The 14888-nt window shown below is 47.0% G+C and overlaps 1 protein-coding gene across 1 annotated transcript in view; it reads right to left on the reverse strand.

The window, feature by feature from the left end:
* The window catches only part of LOC311339297 (mitogen-activated protein kinase kinase kinase 12-like), a gene marked incomplete at both ends in the record, with an annotated part of 18004 nt that extends 9220 nt beyond the window's left edge, over positions 1–8784 (reverse strand). Inside the window, 5 exons of the mRNA XM_084464679.1 lie at positions 194–352; positions 2788–2946; positions 3583–3774; positions 4072–4255; positions 8277–8784. Coding sequence (XP_084320805.1) covers positions 194–352; positions 2788–2946; positions 3583–3774; positions 4072–4255; positions 8277–8784 — 1202 coding nt within the window. The remainder of the gene's footprint in view (positions 1–193; positions 353–2787; positions 2947–3582; positions 3775–4071; positions 4256–8276) is intronic.
* Positions 8785–14888: the final 6104 nt, after the last annotated feature.

The following is a 14888-nucleotide window of genomic DNA, read 5'->3' on the forward strand; positions in this document are numbered from 1 at the left end:
TCAAAATCACCACCATGATCATCATCACCACCATCATCACCACCATTACCTCCGCAACAACCTCCACCACCTTCCCCTCCCACACCACCATCACCTCCACCAGTATCACCACACACACACAAACACACACACACACACACACACACACCATCATCACCAACACCACCACCACCACCACCACCTCCCCGCTCACCAGCACTGCCTCAGCAGGATCTTGAAGCCATCGGGGCAGCTCTCCGGGACGGGCAGCTGGAGGCTGTTGTTGCCCACGCCCCAGATGATGGCCGAGGAGTCCACGTCCTTGTAGGGTACCTCTCCGGTCAGCATCTCCCACAGGACCACGCCAAACGACCTACAAGAGGTCAGGACACACACACACACACACACACCGCGGCGTCAGACACCATGATGAAGAGACAGCGTAGAGGTTGAACTCCTTCAACTGTTTTTTTACTGTTTTGTTCTTCAGTATAAATCTCTGCTTTATCGGTGAGCGTTTAATGCTTGGCAGTCTGAATGGCTTGGGTTGACAAGATAAAGAAGCATTGGTGGTGTCTTCCTTTTGCACCCACCCACCCATCATTTATACTAGTGTTTTGGTTTTACTGCAGTATGCCTAAGAATATTCCAGCATGTTGAAGTACGCTTGTCGGTTGCTGGGGTGATTGAAAGAGAATGATCTGAGGTGATGATGGTTAAAGATCTCATCGGTATCGCAGTATGCTCCCTGCAAGCCTATGTGGTCCTACATTATACTCACTTATTAATTCAGGAAGTGATGCAAATGGATGTATAGAATTCAAATATATCACAAATAAGATAAGACTCACAGTAGTTACTCAAATGAATACACTCACTGAATATATTCAGGCCAACTGTACACATGCCAAGCAGTATATATTTTTATTTGCATACGTAAATATGTATAGATTTTTTTGTACATAGCATTTACAGTCACAAGTAGCTATTTGTAATATCCTATTGAGTCCATTCATAGCAACTTGTGTTATATTGTGCGCTGCAATGTTTATGTTTGAATATGCAGAGTATCTGCAGTATGTGCAAGGACCCTACTATTGTCGGGTAGCAGACACAACGACGCAAACCCAGGGGAAGGTTACTAAGGAAAGTTTGTTGTTGATGGCCTGTTACGGTTACCATGGGGACCGACCTACGCAACAATTGCGTCCTGTAGAATGCAGGGGTGTGTGTGAGAGGGGTTGTAAAAACAGTGCCTTCGTTTTCTTGTTCAGCCTTCAACTCAGCATTAGCTTTGCATGTCTTTTAAGGAGATTGCTTTTGTTCAGTGCCCCTCAGTCAGCGACGTTAGAGGTAAAATAAATGACAGCTATTGGAGGCTATGTTATGTCGATAGCGTAGAGCAAGACCCACATCTTTCACTTTAAAGACCATGCCACTGCCATTTTGCCTTTTAATGTCACTTCTGACAGCCACCGTTTAACGTGTTTACAGTTTAATACAGTCCAACACAATACAGCTCCACTGTAAGTGTACAAGGTAAGTATGCACTGCATGCATCATTATAGATTTAATATACGATATTGTAGGAGAAAGGAAAACGAATACGGTGACATCATGTTTCAATGCGCACTCATTTCACCTTGCGTCCCTCAGTGATTTGGTTGTTTCATTTTCAGTCGTGACATTTTTTGAGATTTGATGTATATTGTTGCAGGCTTTCTGCACATACAGTGTGGAGGCGAGAGCTAAGATGTTAGATCAGATTTGAATACAGCTATGCCATGTTGCGTAATGTTCATTAAATATATATTTTTTATATAACGCTGACGTACCTTTGGTGCTACATTATTTAAAATGCCCGCACAGCCTGAGTGCCTTCAACTCCCCAAAAAATCCTCAAAGAGCTTTTCCAAGTAACGCTCTTTCTGTGGAGCCGTTTTTTTCGTTGTGTCTCTCGCTTTCTCTATTATTTTTATCCATGGGAGTGGAGTAACTTGCCGGTATTCATTTATTGTACGCTGTTAAAAAATCAGCCCACTCCTTTCCCCCGGTTTTATTCTTTTTGGGAGGTTGTTGTTTTTCTTTTTTCCCCCCACTACATCAAAAGCCTTTTCTAATCCTATTTTCACATCTCCACTAATGCACTGCTGGCCCGGGGCCAGGGCGACCGCAGGCATGGGGAGACTGAAGCCCAGCCTCTCCCCAGCACTGCAGCATCTGGCAAATCAATTATTAAATTAGCCAGCGCTGTCTCCAGCACAAACACACACACACACACACACACACACACACACACAGTAATGTCGGGTCGAGTAGGAGTAGGAGAATGAGAGAGAAAGAGAGAAAGAGAGGAGAGTGAGAGAGAGTGTGCAATTGTATTGTATTGTGTTGTATGCGATTGTGTGTGTGTGTGTGTGTGTGTGTGTGTGTGCAAGAGTGAGAGTGAAGCAGAGAAAGAGAGTGTGTCAGAGAAAGAGTGAAAGAGAGAGAAAGGCGAGCGTGTGTGTGCAAGAGAGAGCGAGAGAGAGAGAGAGAGAGAGAGAGAGAGAGAGAGAGAGAGTGAGGGCGAGAATGTGGGGGGGCTCAGGGCAGCCCATCAGACATGATAGAGGGTCCTATATACGATTTCATGTAATGAGATATGGGACATAACACTGAATCGATTTCATGGTAATAGGACACTGCACTGTATGGCAAAGCATAACTAACGGGATCCGATGGCGATTTAATGAGCGATTACGCTAATGATGAGAAATACAGTGCCTAAAATCAAGCACGGCAGCCTTGAAGGGAGGGGACACTCACCAAATGTCCACCTTCTCCGACACGGGCTCGTTGCGTATGACCTCCGGGGCCATCCAGGCCACCGTACCGGCGAAGGACATCTTGGTGCTCTTGTCGAAGAGCTCTTTGGACGTCCCGAAGTCTGAGATCTTGACCAGGTCGTCGTATGTGATCAGCATGCTGTTCACACCAACCAGACGGAGAGAGAGACCATAGCTCAGTCAATGAGGTGGTTCTAATGGCACATTATTTAATTATTAGTTACAGGGGTTGGATTTTCGGGTCCATTTGGGTCTTCTAATGGTTGGTGAACATTTCTGTTTTTTTTTTTACTAAAATAGTAGAAATTATCCGTAAATAACATTTAGTCAGCTACTTCCGGCTACGTTTTTTTCCAGCTTGGTAGTTCTCTATTGGCAGGGCACTATGCTGGAGCCAGTGTGCGGTGGGTTGTGCCGACATGTGTCAACACCCCTCGCACTTGCTCCTATGGTCCCAATGTCCGTTTTTTTTTCTTCCAAAAACCTTTACAGCTGTCGAAACTACTCGCCATGTTTTTAAAACTTTTAGGCTGAATTTCCTCTGCTTATACAGGGGTTTACTCACCCTGCAGTGAGTTATAACAAATAAAGTCATTATCCTGGCCCGCAAACACACACAAACATGGCCCGAATCTGCTGTCCTAAGAGGCTATAACCTATTTGGTTCATGGATCGTGTACAGGAGCGTGCAGTACAAACTCATATACGTCATGTACATTTTCATTCCGACCAAATTGAAATAGAAAATACTCCAACACTGGTGAAGGGAACTGACTTGGGCGACTTGAGGTCTCGGTGGATGATCTTGTGGAGGTGCAGGTAGTTCATGCCCCCGGCGATGCCCATGGCCCAGTCCATGAGCAGGGAGGGCACGATCTTGCGGCCGGCCCTCAGCACCTCGTACAGCTGGCCCTGGGCGCAGTACTCCATGAGGATGCAGTAGCAGGGGGCCTGGGTGCAGATCCCCCTTAGAGTAGGATGACACGATCGGAGATCAGGTTTAATGGCACTGTTTGGGCAAGTCAAACATACATGAAGGCAAAATGGATTTAAGGCGTGGGGGGAGGGGAATATTGGGGGTTGTTTGAAGAGGTAGTTCAACTGGGATGATCATACAAGGGTTTGTCAATCAAATCGTATAGCATTATTTAGATCAAATGTAACAGTTCGATGCATTCGTATTCTAAAAGCTATGCAAGCTTTGCTTTTCCGAGGCACTGAAAGCCATTGGAGAGTAACAGAAAAGAACTCGAGCTCTGCTCACTTGAAGGTGATGATGTTGGGGTGCTTGAGCTTCCGGAGGTGCTTGATGTCCGTCTCCTTGATGTCCCGTACTTTCTTAACCGCCACTTCCTGTCCGTGGAGTTTCCCCAGGAAGACGGCGCCCTGGGCCCCGCTGCCCACCCACTGGAGGTCGGAGATCTCCTCGAACGGGACCTCCCACAGTTCTACGGAGGAGGAAGGGCGGCCTACAGTCATACTATAGCAATTCAATTTTAACGCCGTTGCTTCGGGAGAGGCCAGCCGGATGTTCAAGTCTGCGTTTCGCAGTGAACATCAGTCTGGCCTTCGGCTGGCCGGCCATTGATTTCCCACATAAGGCAGCGGTCTCATGTTGTCTCATGTTCTCATGTTGTAGATAAACAACCAAGTCAGTCCATGAGTCTTCAGACTCATGGTCAGAATCATAAAGACCTCGATGCAAATTTCCTCTTTTAACGTCATTGTTCAGTTTATTTCAGACTGCAGCGCTCCTTGCTTTGTCGTGGACTGGAACTCCCATCTCTTAGCGCAGATTGGTCATATCATATATCTTTTTTTATGTGATCTCTCGAAATCTGTATGGTCTCACCACGCTTATAAAATGTCCCCCAACGTGTAATGACTTGGGCTCACTGTGTTCCATGATAAAAAGCAATTATGAGCATACACTTTGGTTCCCTTCTTTGGTACGTAAACCACAGAAGGGAACAAAACCATTGTGTGATTTGCATTTGCTAGTGCCATTGATTTTTATAGCACACACGTCTGGTCCTGGAGCTGGCCAGCTGCTGCGGAGGTCGAGGTGGAGTTCATGTATTTCCATATCACTGCCTTTTATCTCTGCTTGGTGGCTCCGCCCACTCAGGTTTAATGGAGATAAATGGGAGGAGTTTTTGGTATGACAGCGGTGCCATAATTAGATAAACACAGGTGTAGCTCATTAAGTGAGGTACAATACAGAACCACACAAGTATAATTAGTTTATCATACCATGTCTGTACATGACATTTCATGACTGCAATACTATTTAAATAATAAACAACGATCATTTTTTCTGCATAGCATGAAAATGCTTTTTTACTGAGATTTAATTTCATTTCAATGACACACATTTAGCGCTTGTTCAGTTGTGGTAACAAGGTATTTTTGAGAACGATTTCCTTAGCATAGATAAAAAAGAGAGTAAAACACTAATCCACTTACGCTAACAAAAACCAGTGGAAGGCCTTCAGCACTCCCCCCGTGAGGTAAGCACCATAAACCAACCACGTGAACCTTTAACACGAGCCCACCTTAATCTCCCCCCCCGCTGAACCGGCCGAGCAGAGCCCAGCAGACCCCCGGCTCCACGCTTGGACCCTGTTTTAACCTGCGCGTCAGGCAGGGTCCACCATTAGTTAGGCATGGAGCTGTAATCTGCTGTGGATAATATTCTGTCCTCCCCAACCCTCCACCTAAATCCTGCTTAGTGCCGTTGCGGGGCCGCTATGAAACAGGACTCCAACACTCACGAGGGGGGGACTGGGTGGGTGAGGGTTTTGTGGAGGAGGGGTTAGAAGGAGACAGTGGTAGATAGCAGCATTGACGGCATGTGAGCATCTGTGTTTGTGTGTGTGTGTGTTTGTGTGTGCACCGTGTGTGTTCGTACATGCTTGTTTGTGTTTAAGGATAATATAATGGGAGGGGCGTGGGCTGGTGGTGGTGGTGGTGGTGTGTGTGTGTGTGTGTGTGTGTGGGGAGGGGGGGGGGGGGTTGGTTGATCTTTATAGATCTGTGTCAGGAGGCTGGGTTTAATGCTGAGAGTGAATTTACTAAGGGAACACACACACACACACACACACACACACACACATACACACACACATACACACACGTGCACACGCACACACGCCTGTCAAGGGGAGGAAGGTTCCGCACGCGTTCATCACTCCAATCACGATGACATGAATGATTAATGAGTGATCGATTGGGGTTTCTGTCCCTCACGAGCCAATAAAGCATACCTTTCTTGAAGGACAAAAGGCTATCTGTGAAACATCATAACCTCCCCCCGACACACACACACACACACACACACACACACACACACACACACACACACACACACCACCACCACCACGTCCCTTGGTGTCTGCCATCTTAGATCTCATAAACGGGGTAATTTCAACACAAAAAAAAAACCATCCCTGTGGTTCTTCTTTCCAATCAATAGAAACCAGAGAATAAGTGCGATGACTAAAAGTATGACTAGATATGACTTCCTATAGCTCTTAGTCTGCCCAGTGCTCCACGCAGGCAATCAAAGTGGCCCACTGATGCAAACATAAAAACAACCTTCCAAATACTAAAGCAGCTATTTCTATCGTTAGTAAGCAAATACGTCGAGTGTAATTATACAGCCACACGTCCCAAAGTGCTTTACAACAATCAACAATAAAATATAATTAAAAAAACAAACGCCAACAAAACACAGTGCTACCCAAACCTCAGTACTATCTTTAGCAGCCGGAGTGAGAGAGACCGGCAGGAGATATCGCAGGCCCCGCTGCTCTTGGCCGCTGTCTTCATTCAATGTCTCTTTTTCTGGATAATGAAGACCTAATTTATTTTTCCTTTTCTCTTTTTTTTACAAAGAGGAGGAGGAGGGCTTCTCTGGGGAATTTAACTTAACGTAGCCCCGACGGTGTTGGAGCCATTCTCAAGTCACTGAGCTGCAGAAATACCATCGTGATAATAGGACACCAGATGAAAGGAGCAGACGAGGAGGCATGGAAAGATACAGGGGATGGGGGGGGGGGGGGAGGAGATGGGGTGGGGGAGGTGGAGGTGGGAGGAGTGGGGGACGTCTATGGGGTGATAAAATATCAGAGGGCTACAAAGAGCTATTGAACAGCCACACTCCCTTTCTCTTTGAGAAAGTGTGTGTGTGTGTGACGCGGGGGGGGGGGGTTGGGCGGGTGGGGGTTCCGAGGTTGTCCCAGGAAGAATATTTATTTTCTAGGTCTGTCAAATATAGCTTTTCTTTCCTTTTTTATTTTTGATGGAATGCTAAATTATGTGTTTATGTGCATGTTACCTGTCTGCCTTTGTATCAGTGTGTGTGTGTGTGTGTGTGTGTGTGTGTGTGTGTGTGTGTGTGTGTGTGTGTGTATGTGTGTGTGTGTGTGTGTGTGTGTGTGAGCATGGATGCAGGTGTGTGTGTGTGTGCATATGAAGTTGTGTGAGCGTGTGCTCGGCGTGTGTGTGTGTGTGTGTGTGTGTGTGTGAGTGTACGTCAGCTCTGCGTTAATAGAGATGAGAGACGTAAGGTCAACGCATGGCCATGTATAATTCATGAGGCAGATTTGGCAGAGGGATCCCAGGGGAGTCCTCACAATTGTAGCGGCGGCAGACACAAACAACCTCGCGTTTGGGGGAGAAAAGACTCATGCATGCGCGTGTGTGTGTTTGTGTTTTTGTGTGTAAATGGTAGAGAAGGGGAAAACAGGCAAAACGAAAGGAAATACTAAATAACAAAAATAAGTGCCCTGAAGAAGAAGAGTTTCCTCATTCATTACTTTAGTGCCAGACAGTGTGTCTACTTACATATGGCGTTTGTGACGGCTCTATCTTTGACTAATGATTATTCTCTTTCATTAAGGGGATACGATCCTATAACTGACATCTAAGGAAATGAAAAATGGAAGCTAGTCCGGGATTTATTAAGAGATAGAGTGGCACAGACACAGATCCATGCACGAATTGGTTTAAATAATTGAGTTTGGCGTTAACACGTTTGTTGTCAGCCAGCCAGTCAGCCTGCCAGTTAGCCACCCAACCAGCCAGCTAGTTAGCCAGCCAACCAGCCTGCCAGTTAGCCAGCCAGCCAGCCAGCTAGTTAGCCAGCCAACCAGCCTGCCAGTTAGCCAGCCAGCCAGCTAGTTAGCCAGCCAGCCAGCCAGCTAGTTAGCCAGCCAACCAGCCAGCCATCCAGCCAGTCAGCCAGCCATCCAGCCAGCCATCCAGCCAGTCAGCCAGCCAGCCAGTTAGCCAGCCAGCCAGTCAGCCAGCCAGCCAGCCAGTCAGTTAGTCAGCCAGTCAGCCAGCCAGTTAACCAGCCAGCCAGCCAGCTAGCCAGCCAACCAGCCAGTCAGCCAGCCAGCCAGCTAGCCAGCCAACCAGCCAGTCAGCCAGCCAGCCAGCCTCCAGTCAGTCAGTGGGTCTCACCTTCCAGGTTGTGCTTGTGCTCCGTGGAGTAGGCCTTGCCGATCATGGTCCACACGGGCCTCAGGCAGCCAAACAGCCCCTCCAGGAAGCCCCCTCCCCCGTGGTGAGGGTGGAACTGCAGCTGGCTCCGGACGGCGCTGCTCTCGGGGTCCTGACCGCCCTCGCCCTCTGTCCCCCGGCCCCCCGGGCCCCCCTCGTTGTCATGGAGCTTCAGCACGCTGTTGGCGAAGTGCTGCTCCTGCTGCTCCTCGCTGGGGGTGGGGCTCTGGCCGCTCCGCCCCCTGCCCGCCCCGCCGCCGCCGCCGCCGCCGTCCCCCTCGGGCTCCGGTGCCGCGCCCGTGGCGATGGACAGCACGTTGCGGAGGACGCACTGGGTGGGGGTGAGGTCCATCTCGGGGGTGCAGGGCGTCTGGGCATCCAGGTGGCGGAGGGGGGGCCCGTCGGAGAGGGGCGAGTTGAAGCAGGAGAGGGAGGGGGAGGAGGAGCGTGGCTCATGGACCAGGGCCATGAGGGACGGCGGGTTAACAACAACTGGGAGCCTTCAGGGGGGCGGTCCAGGCAGGCGTGGAGCAGGGGAGAGAGAGAGAGAGAGAGAGAGAGAGAGAGAGAGAGAGAGAGAGAGAGAGAGAGAGAGAGAAGGGGCCATTGTTATTATTATTGGCAAGACATTATAATTAATCATATATTAATATATATTAATATAATATATAAATTAATAATAATTAATAATAGGTCTTATAGTATGAGAAGCAGTAGTAGTAATACCAACAGTACTGTAGTAATGTAGTAGTAGTAGTAAAAGTAATAATAGCAGAAGTAGTAGTAGTATAGTAGAAACAGTATTAGTAGTATTATGAATAATAGTTGCAGTAATAATTAGTCATTTCGTATTAGTAGTAGTAATTGTAGTAGCAGTAGTATTTATGGTACTACTACTACTAGAGCATGCACTAGTAGTAGTTTTAGTAGCAAGAGCAGTAGAAGTTAGAGGAGAATGGGAAATAATAGCATTAATGGAAACAGTGATGGTGGAACTAGTAGTACTATATCGTCTTCATATTAGTCCCAATCGTAAACCAATACCAGTCATGTTCTCCGTAGTTCCTCCCATTAGGCTTCACCTCCTAAGGAGTACAGTACGCTCAGACACTAAAAACAAGATCCCTGTGAAGCCCCTTGGGACGAGGCTTCTGATAAACTATGTATTGGATACATAGTAGCAGCATGTGTAGCTCGATGAATCATATTACTCTCATATTACCACTATTTCTATCCTTGGAGTTCACTCCGCTCCAATCGATTTGCTGAACCTCTTTTGTTCATTTGAAGCTTTCTGTCTAGAAGGAGAACACCGCCACCACCAACACAGCTCGGACATGTTTATCTGGAAACACTGCCAGAGCCTCCATGCATCATTCTCCAGCTAAATCACTGGAATGCACGGCTTAGGGGATGCTAATATACTGAAAACGAATCACCCTCTTTGCAGAGGACAAATACACTGCAGAGGTCAATATACGGGGGGGGGGATAACAAACTGTGCGCAGTCACCGTTGGCCGTGGTCTTACGATAGAGGTTTTTATGAGCCTCCAGCTCATTTCTCTAATGTCTCACCCAGACCGCCTCATTATAAAAACTGATGCGCTATGTTTTATGCACACTGTCATCTTATATAGAGAGCCTGCTTTATGTATGACCCTCTCAAGTGCTGTGCCCTGCAGATGAAATGCTTCAAACACAAACTATTGGGTCCTATTTCACAGCTGTGGAGTCTATCTTTATGTGCACCACAACACACAAGACTAAAGACACACACACGAATGGAATATATTCTGAAGCCAGTGTCACGTACGTGTCAAAGCATGATCTACTTGAGACTTACACGCTAAGCATTAGAAGAATATGAAAAGCAATTAATGGGGAGATATTGGACATATTTGATAGAGCTATGACAAAGCCTTCCAACCTCTTCATGGAGGCCTCATCTCACATCTTAAAGCTGTTCCACTCCACTCTCAAACTGAAGGAAATGTACGGTGCCTTTATATTCTCAACTTAATGCCGTTTCTATGCAATCAGCTATTTCTATGGACGTTTCAAAGTCAAGGAGATGTTCTGTGGCCGGCAATATTTATGTTATATTCCTTACAGGCCTTACTTTTGTTTATATTATTTATACGTGGTGTGTCAGTGAATGCACTGAGCACTGTGTTGGTGGAAATAGACCAGTGTGCTGCTGTTCAAATCACAAGGATAATGTTGCTAATGTGTTAGAAGCTGTAGTCCTTTCTCCAAGGACAGACGCGTACTCCATGCACTCAGAATGAAGACATTGTTTTATACTATTCATGTCTTTCATAAAAGAAGCTTGAAGTCACCTCCCAAGGCTACCGTGGTAATTAGGCCTTTATTACTGTGTTCAAAAAGGGTCATTTGTGCTTAATCTGTTATCAGAGTTTATTATATGCGCAGCTAAATGAGGAGGGGTGTTTTTATGTCATATTGAAAAATAAATGTAAAAAATTGAATAAATTGAATTCCACATAAAATAAGATTCCCTATGGTTTACACAGGCAGTACAGTCCAACTCGAGGTTTGCAAACACAGATTCAGGCGTCCTACAGCAACGTATGAACCGCTGCAATGATCCAAACCTGTTTAAGCCTATGTAGCCCTATGCCTCATCAAGCATCACATAGTCAAAATCTATACGGTGCAATACAAACAGACCCAGAATCAAATTCGTCAAAAGAGAGCAGGCAGATAGGATTCATTATGAAAACCCGTCACCATAAAAAAAAAAGAGGGGATAGGAATGAAAAATGATCCTCATTATAAATATGAACCTCTGAAACTAAACCTATCCACTGTGACACAGCTGTTGTCTCACATCGAGGGGGGAGAAGAATATCACACATCTTTCACATGCGACTGATTTCGTCTCTTTAATAATCCTGTCCCCCCCCCCCGCCCCCCTCTATTCGTTTTCGAGGCACCAGCTGCGGGACCCACAGCCTGGCTACGGTGTGTTACAGGCCAATGCCTGGTGAATGTACTCTGGTGGGGGTGGGGGTGGGTGGTAGTGGTGGTGGTGGTGTTCGCATCGTCGCTTCTACTCGTCGACTCAGCAGCGGGTACCGCAGGTGTACGATCATTGCCAAGATCAACCGCTACATATGCTAATTATTACAAATAATAAAAGACCGGGGCGTCTATAATGCCCGCATCGCTACTTCCGCTGATCCGCTACGGTACCGACGTGGACCCCGTCCCGCCTCCTCGTCTCACGCGGTGGTTCAGACACACGGATGTTTTCCTACCTTAACGCCGGAATCACACGTCCATCGCTAACATCCCTGGCTGGCTGATTCCGGTCCGTGTTTCTGTCCGCCAGTTATCCGTGAGTAGCGAAGTAAACGGCCACGCACACTTCTTTTTGCTGTTTGTCAATGTCAAATCTCGGGCATGAACGTGGTTATTTATTCCCCTATCACCTGTATTAACCTTCAACTTGCTGCGGCTCGCTGTGGCTGTTGCGACTTGTCCGGTGATCTATTAGCAGTATATCCCGTTAGAAAACACTGGAGGATGTTAGCACTGCGCATTCGACTCTCACCTACGCTGCGAGTAAAGGAGAGGGGCGTGTGACGTCGGGACGAAGAGATGGATGCTGTGAGGAGTGAAGCGTCCGGGAGGAGGGGGTGAGGGTGAAAAGAAGAGCAGCAGCCGATTCGTCCTCCAATCAGAGGCAGCTTCTGCTGTGACGTCGGCCAAAGCGGGGGTATGGGACAGCCACTGCAAGCAGGTATAGCGGACTTTAATCGTGCCGAGTGTGTGTGTGTGTGTGTGTGTGTGTGTGTGTGTGTGTGTGTGTGTGTCCTTGCATGTGTGTAGACCTACACAGGACAGCTCAGCCGTGTGTGTGTGTGTGTGTCATGAACATGATGTCACCCCTCAAGCACGTAGCATTTGACTGGACGCTGATTTAAATCCCCCAAACCCTATTAACACACTCTTCATCGACTCTAATCACTGTGTAATCGGTGAGGACTGAGAACCCTTCTGCCACCAGCCCAAGGAAATGGGATGTTTGTGTAAGATAACAACTCAGCTGGAACAAGAGCAGAGTGGGGGACAACCCCAATAACTTCAATGGGCTTTTCCTTCTGACCTTTAGGTTTGTCTTAGCCATTAATGTCCTCTATCCTATCCTATCCTAAAGGGGAGAATAACAACAACAGGCCTATTCCTCAACGCATGCGTATACTATGTTGTGTATCGCCTGCTGTGCGTGTTTGTCAGCCAATGAGATGGATGCTTTTCCTGCCAATCCCTCCAGAGCGTCCGTCTAAAGGAGCTGCCAGAGAGAGATCATGAAGCTCTGGCTCATATTCCAGGAGTCAAACTACCCTTCTCCTGCGTCTGGAGTACCCCACGTCGAGAGTTTTCAATTACTGTCTGTCAGAGTGGCTGTACGTGACCCTTTTTCGAGTGCTAAATCCCAAATCCATCCCTTATCTCCCAGATTAAGCCCATGTTAGGTTTAAACCCTAACGATGACATCACCCTGGTAGACCGGGCAGGGGATTCCCCCACTCCCGGGCTCCCTGTGAGAACAGGCGGGCAGAGCCTTAACAGCACGTCCACGTGCTACGGTCGGCGTTTAATATCTGAACTTACTCTTTAAATGTTTCTCATTTCGTTTTGGAGTTGAAGTCAATGGAACAACGTGCACAGATGTTCAGAATGTACCATTTGTGCCCGCTCAATGGCCGCTCTCATTCCAATCTAAATTGCTTACACCCTTGGCCTTGGGAAGCGGTGTGAATAGAACAGGACAGCCCAGCATCTTTGCTTTCATTCTGTCTCCCTTCAGTGGTTGTTAGTGTGTTTGCTGTCGTTTATTATTTATTTGTTGCTTCGTTACAGGCTGCGTGCTCTGCCTCAAAGCTGTGTCTGAAGTCACCCAGGATCCCGGTTCCCTTTGAAAGGAATAAGTAAGGAGGATGTTCAGGGTGCTGCATCACCCTGTCAGGGTTTCACCATTTCACCATACATGGCAACTTATTGAAGTGATCAATCATTTGACTGACTGTATACGATAGATACATAACAACAACATTGAGTCTAAGATCAGAACCGTGTCCATAGCAACGGTCTGTTATTCATGGATGCATTCTGCTATTCAGAAGAAGACAGCCATTTACCAATCAGAATCGAGTATTCAACAATGCCGTGATATAAGAACATATATATATAATATAATCTTAAGATTATATTAAGAATCTTAAGAATCTTAAGATTTTTTTTTCTTTTGTATAATAAAAAATATATCTAAGAAATATGAAAACAAGAAAAATATTGAAGACAGAAAACCTATAAACATGGAATTTGCCACTGTGCATTGAAAACACAATTAAAACCTCACATACAGTATGTAGCGTTCTTGGCTTTGCGTTGTGGCACATTACCTATGTTACATCAACAATCAAAGCAAGCATTCCTTAATGTAGGGGAACCCAAACAATGCATCCGATACAGGGGACTACATAAGCAGCTAGTCTAGTTATGCAGAGGTAGCACTTCCAAAATAATGACCCCCCCATGGCATGTCCATCCAAATAACGGCTGATGTCAAAACCTTCCATTGTTTGGCAAGATGCCCCATAATCTGCAGAGGGCGTCTGTGGAGAGAATTAGTCAGGGTGCAGCTGATGGTATGTTTTGACCGAGGCAGCCAATGGGGGACTCATGGTGGCGTATTGGTCATGTTTTTCATACCAGTCCAGGAGTAAGTACACCTCCTTTGTTTTCCCTCTCTCCCTCTCTATCTAATTCTCTATGTGCTCTGATGGAGATGCTACTGTCATGTGTCCAAAGGCCTATTGCCAATGGGTCCCAGATTGTGTTTCTAAATAGTGTGTCTAGAGGTGTACGGTGGGGGGATGGGTGTCGTGTGTGTGGAGTGTGGGGGGCTGGAGCCCTGGGGGGGGGGTGAGGCTGGCCAGGGGTGCAGGAGAGTGGGAGGCCAGCCTTCCACCTCTCCCAGCCGGCCTCACCTCCCTGGAGAGCCTATCTATGCCCCCCCGCCCCCCTCCTGTGAGTCTCATTGTCACGTCCTCTCATTCTGTTCAGTGGGCAGTAATTAATGAGAAAACGCAGCCAAGGACCGGGAAATGGAATCGCGGGACAAAAGAAGCCCAGGTAATTGCCACTTATGACTCAATCTATCATGTTAGTTCTTTTTTTTGGGGGGAGAAAAAAAAAAAGGAAAAAAATTAATGTAATGTGGGAGGACAAAATAAATAAATTCCTCCCATTTTTTCGGGCAAAGAGGGGGGGACCTTTGGAAATGTCAGTCGGGTGTTTGGACAGCTCTGTTCCTGTTGGTGCCTCGGCCTTGTGTGGTGTAATTACCCAAGTACATTACACGGTGTTTTCACACCTTTTAATGCTGGCCGGTGTGCTGGGCCAAGGCGTGAATGTGTGTGGGTGGGTGTGTGAGTGTGTGTGAGTGTGTGTGATAAAGTGATCACTTCAAGATGCTGTAGCGGACATAGCACTAGTGTTGTTGCCAATCATAGCGCCACCGGTTCCTATATCGTCCCCCA

Source organism: Micromesistius poutassou (genome assembly GCF_964030765.1).
Source record: "Micromesistius poutassou genome assembly, chromosome: 2".
NCBI lineage: Eukaryota > Metazoa > Chordata > Actinopteri > Gadiformes > Gadidae > Micromesistius > Micromesistius poutassou.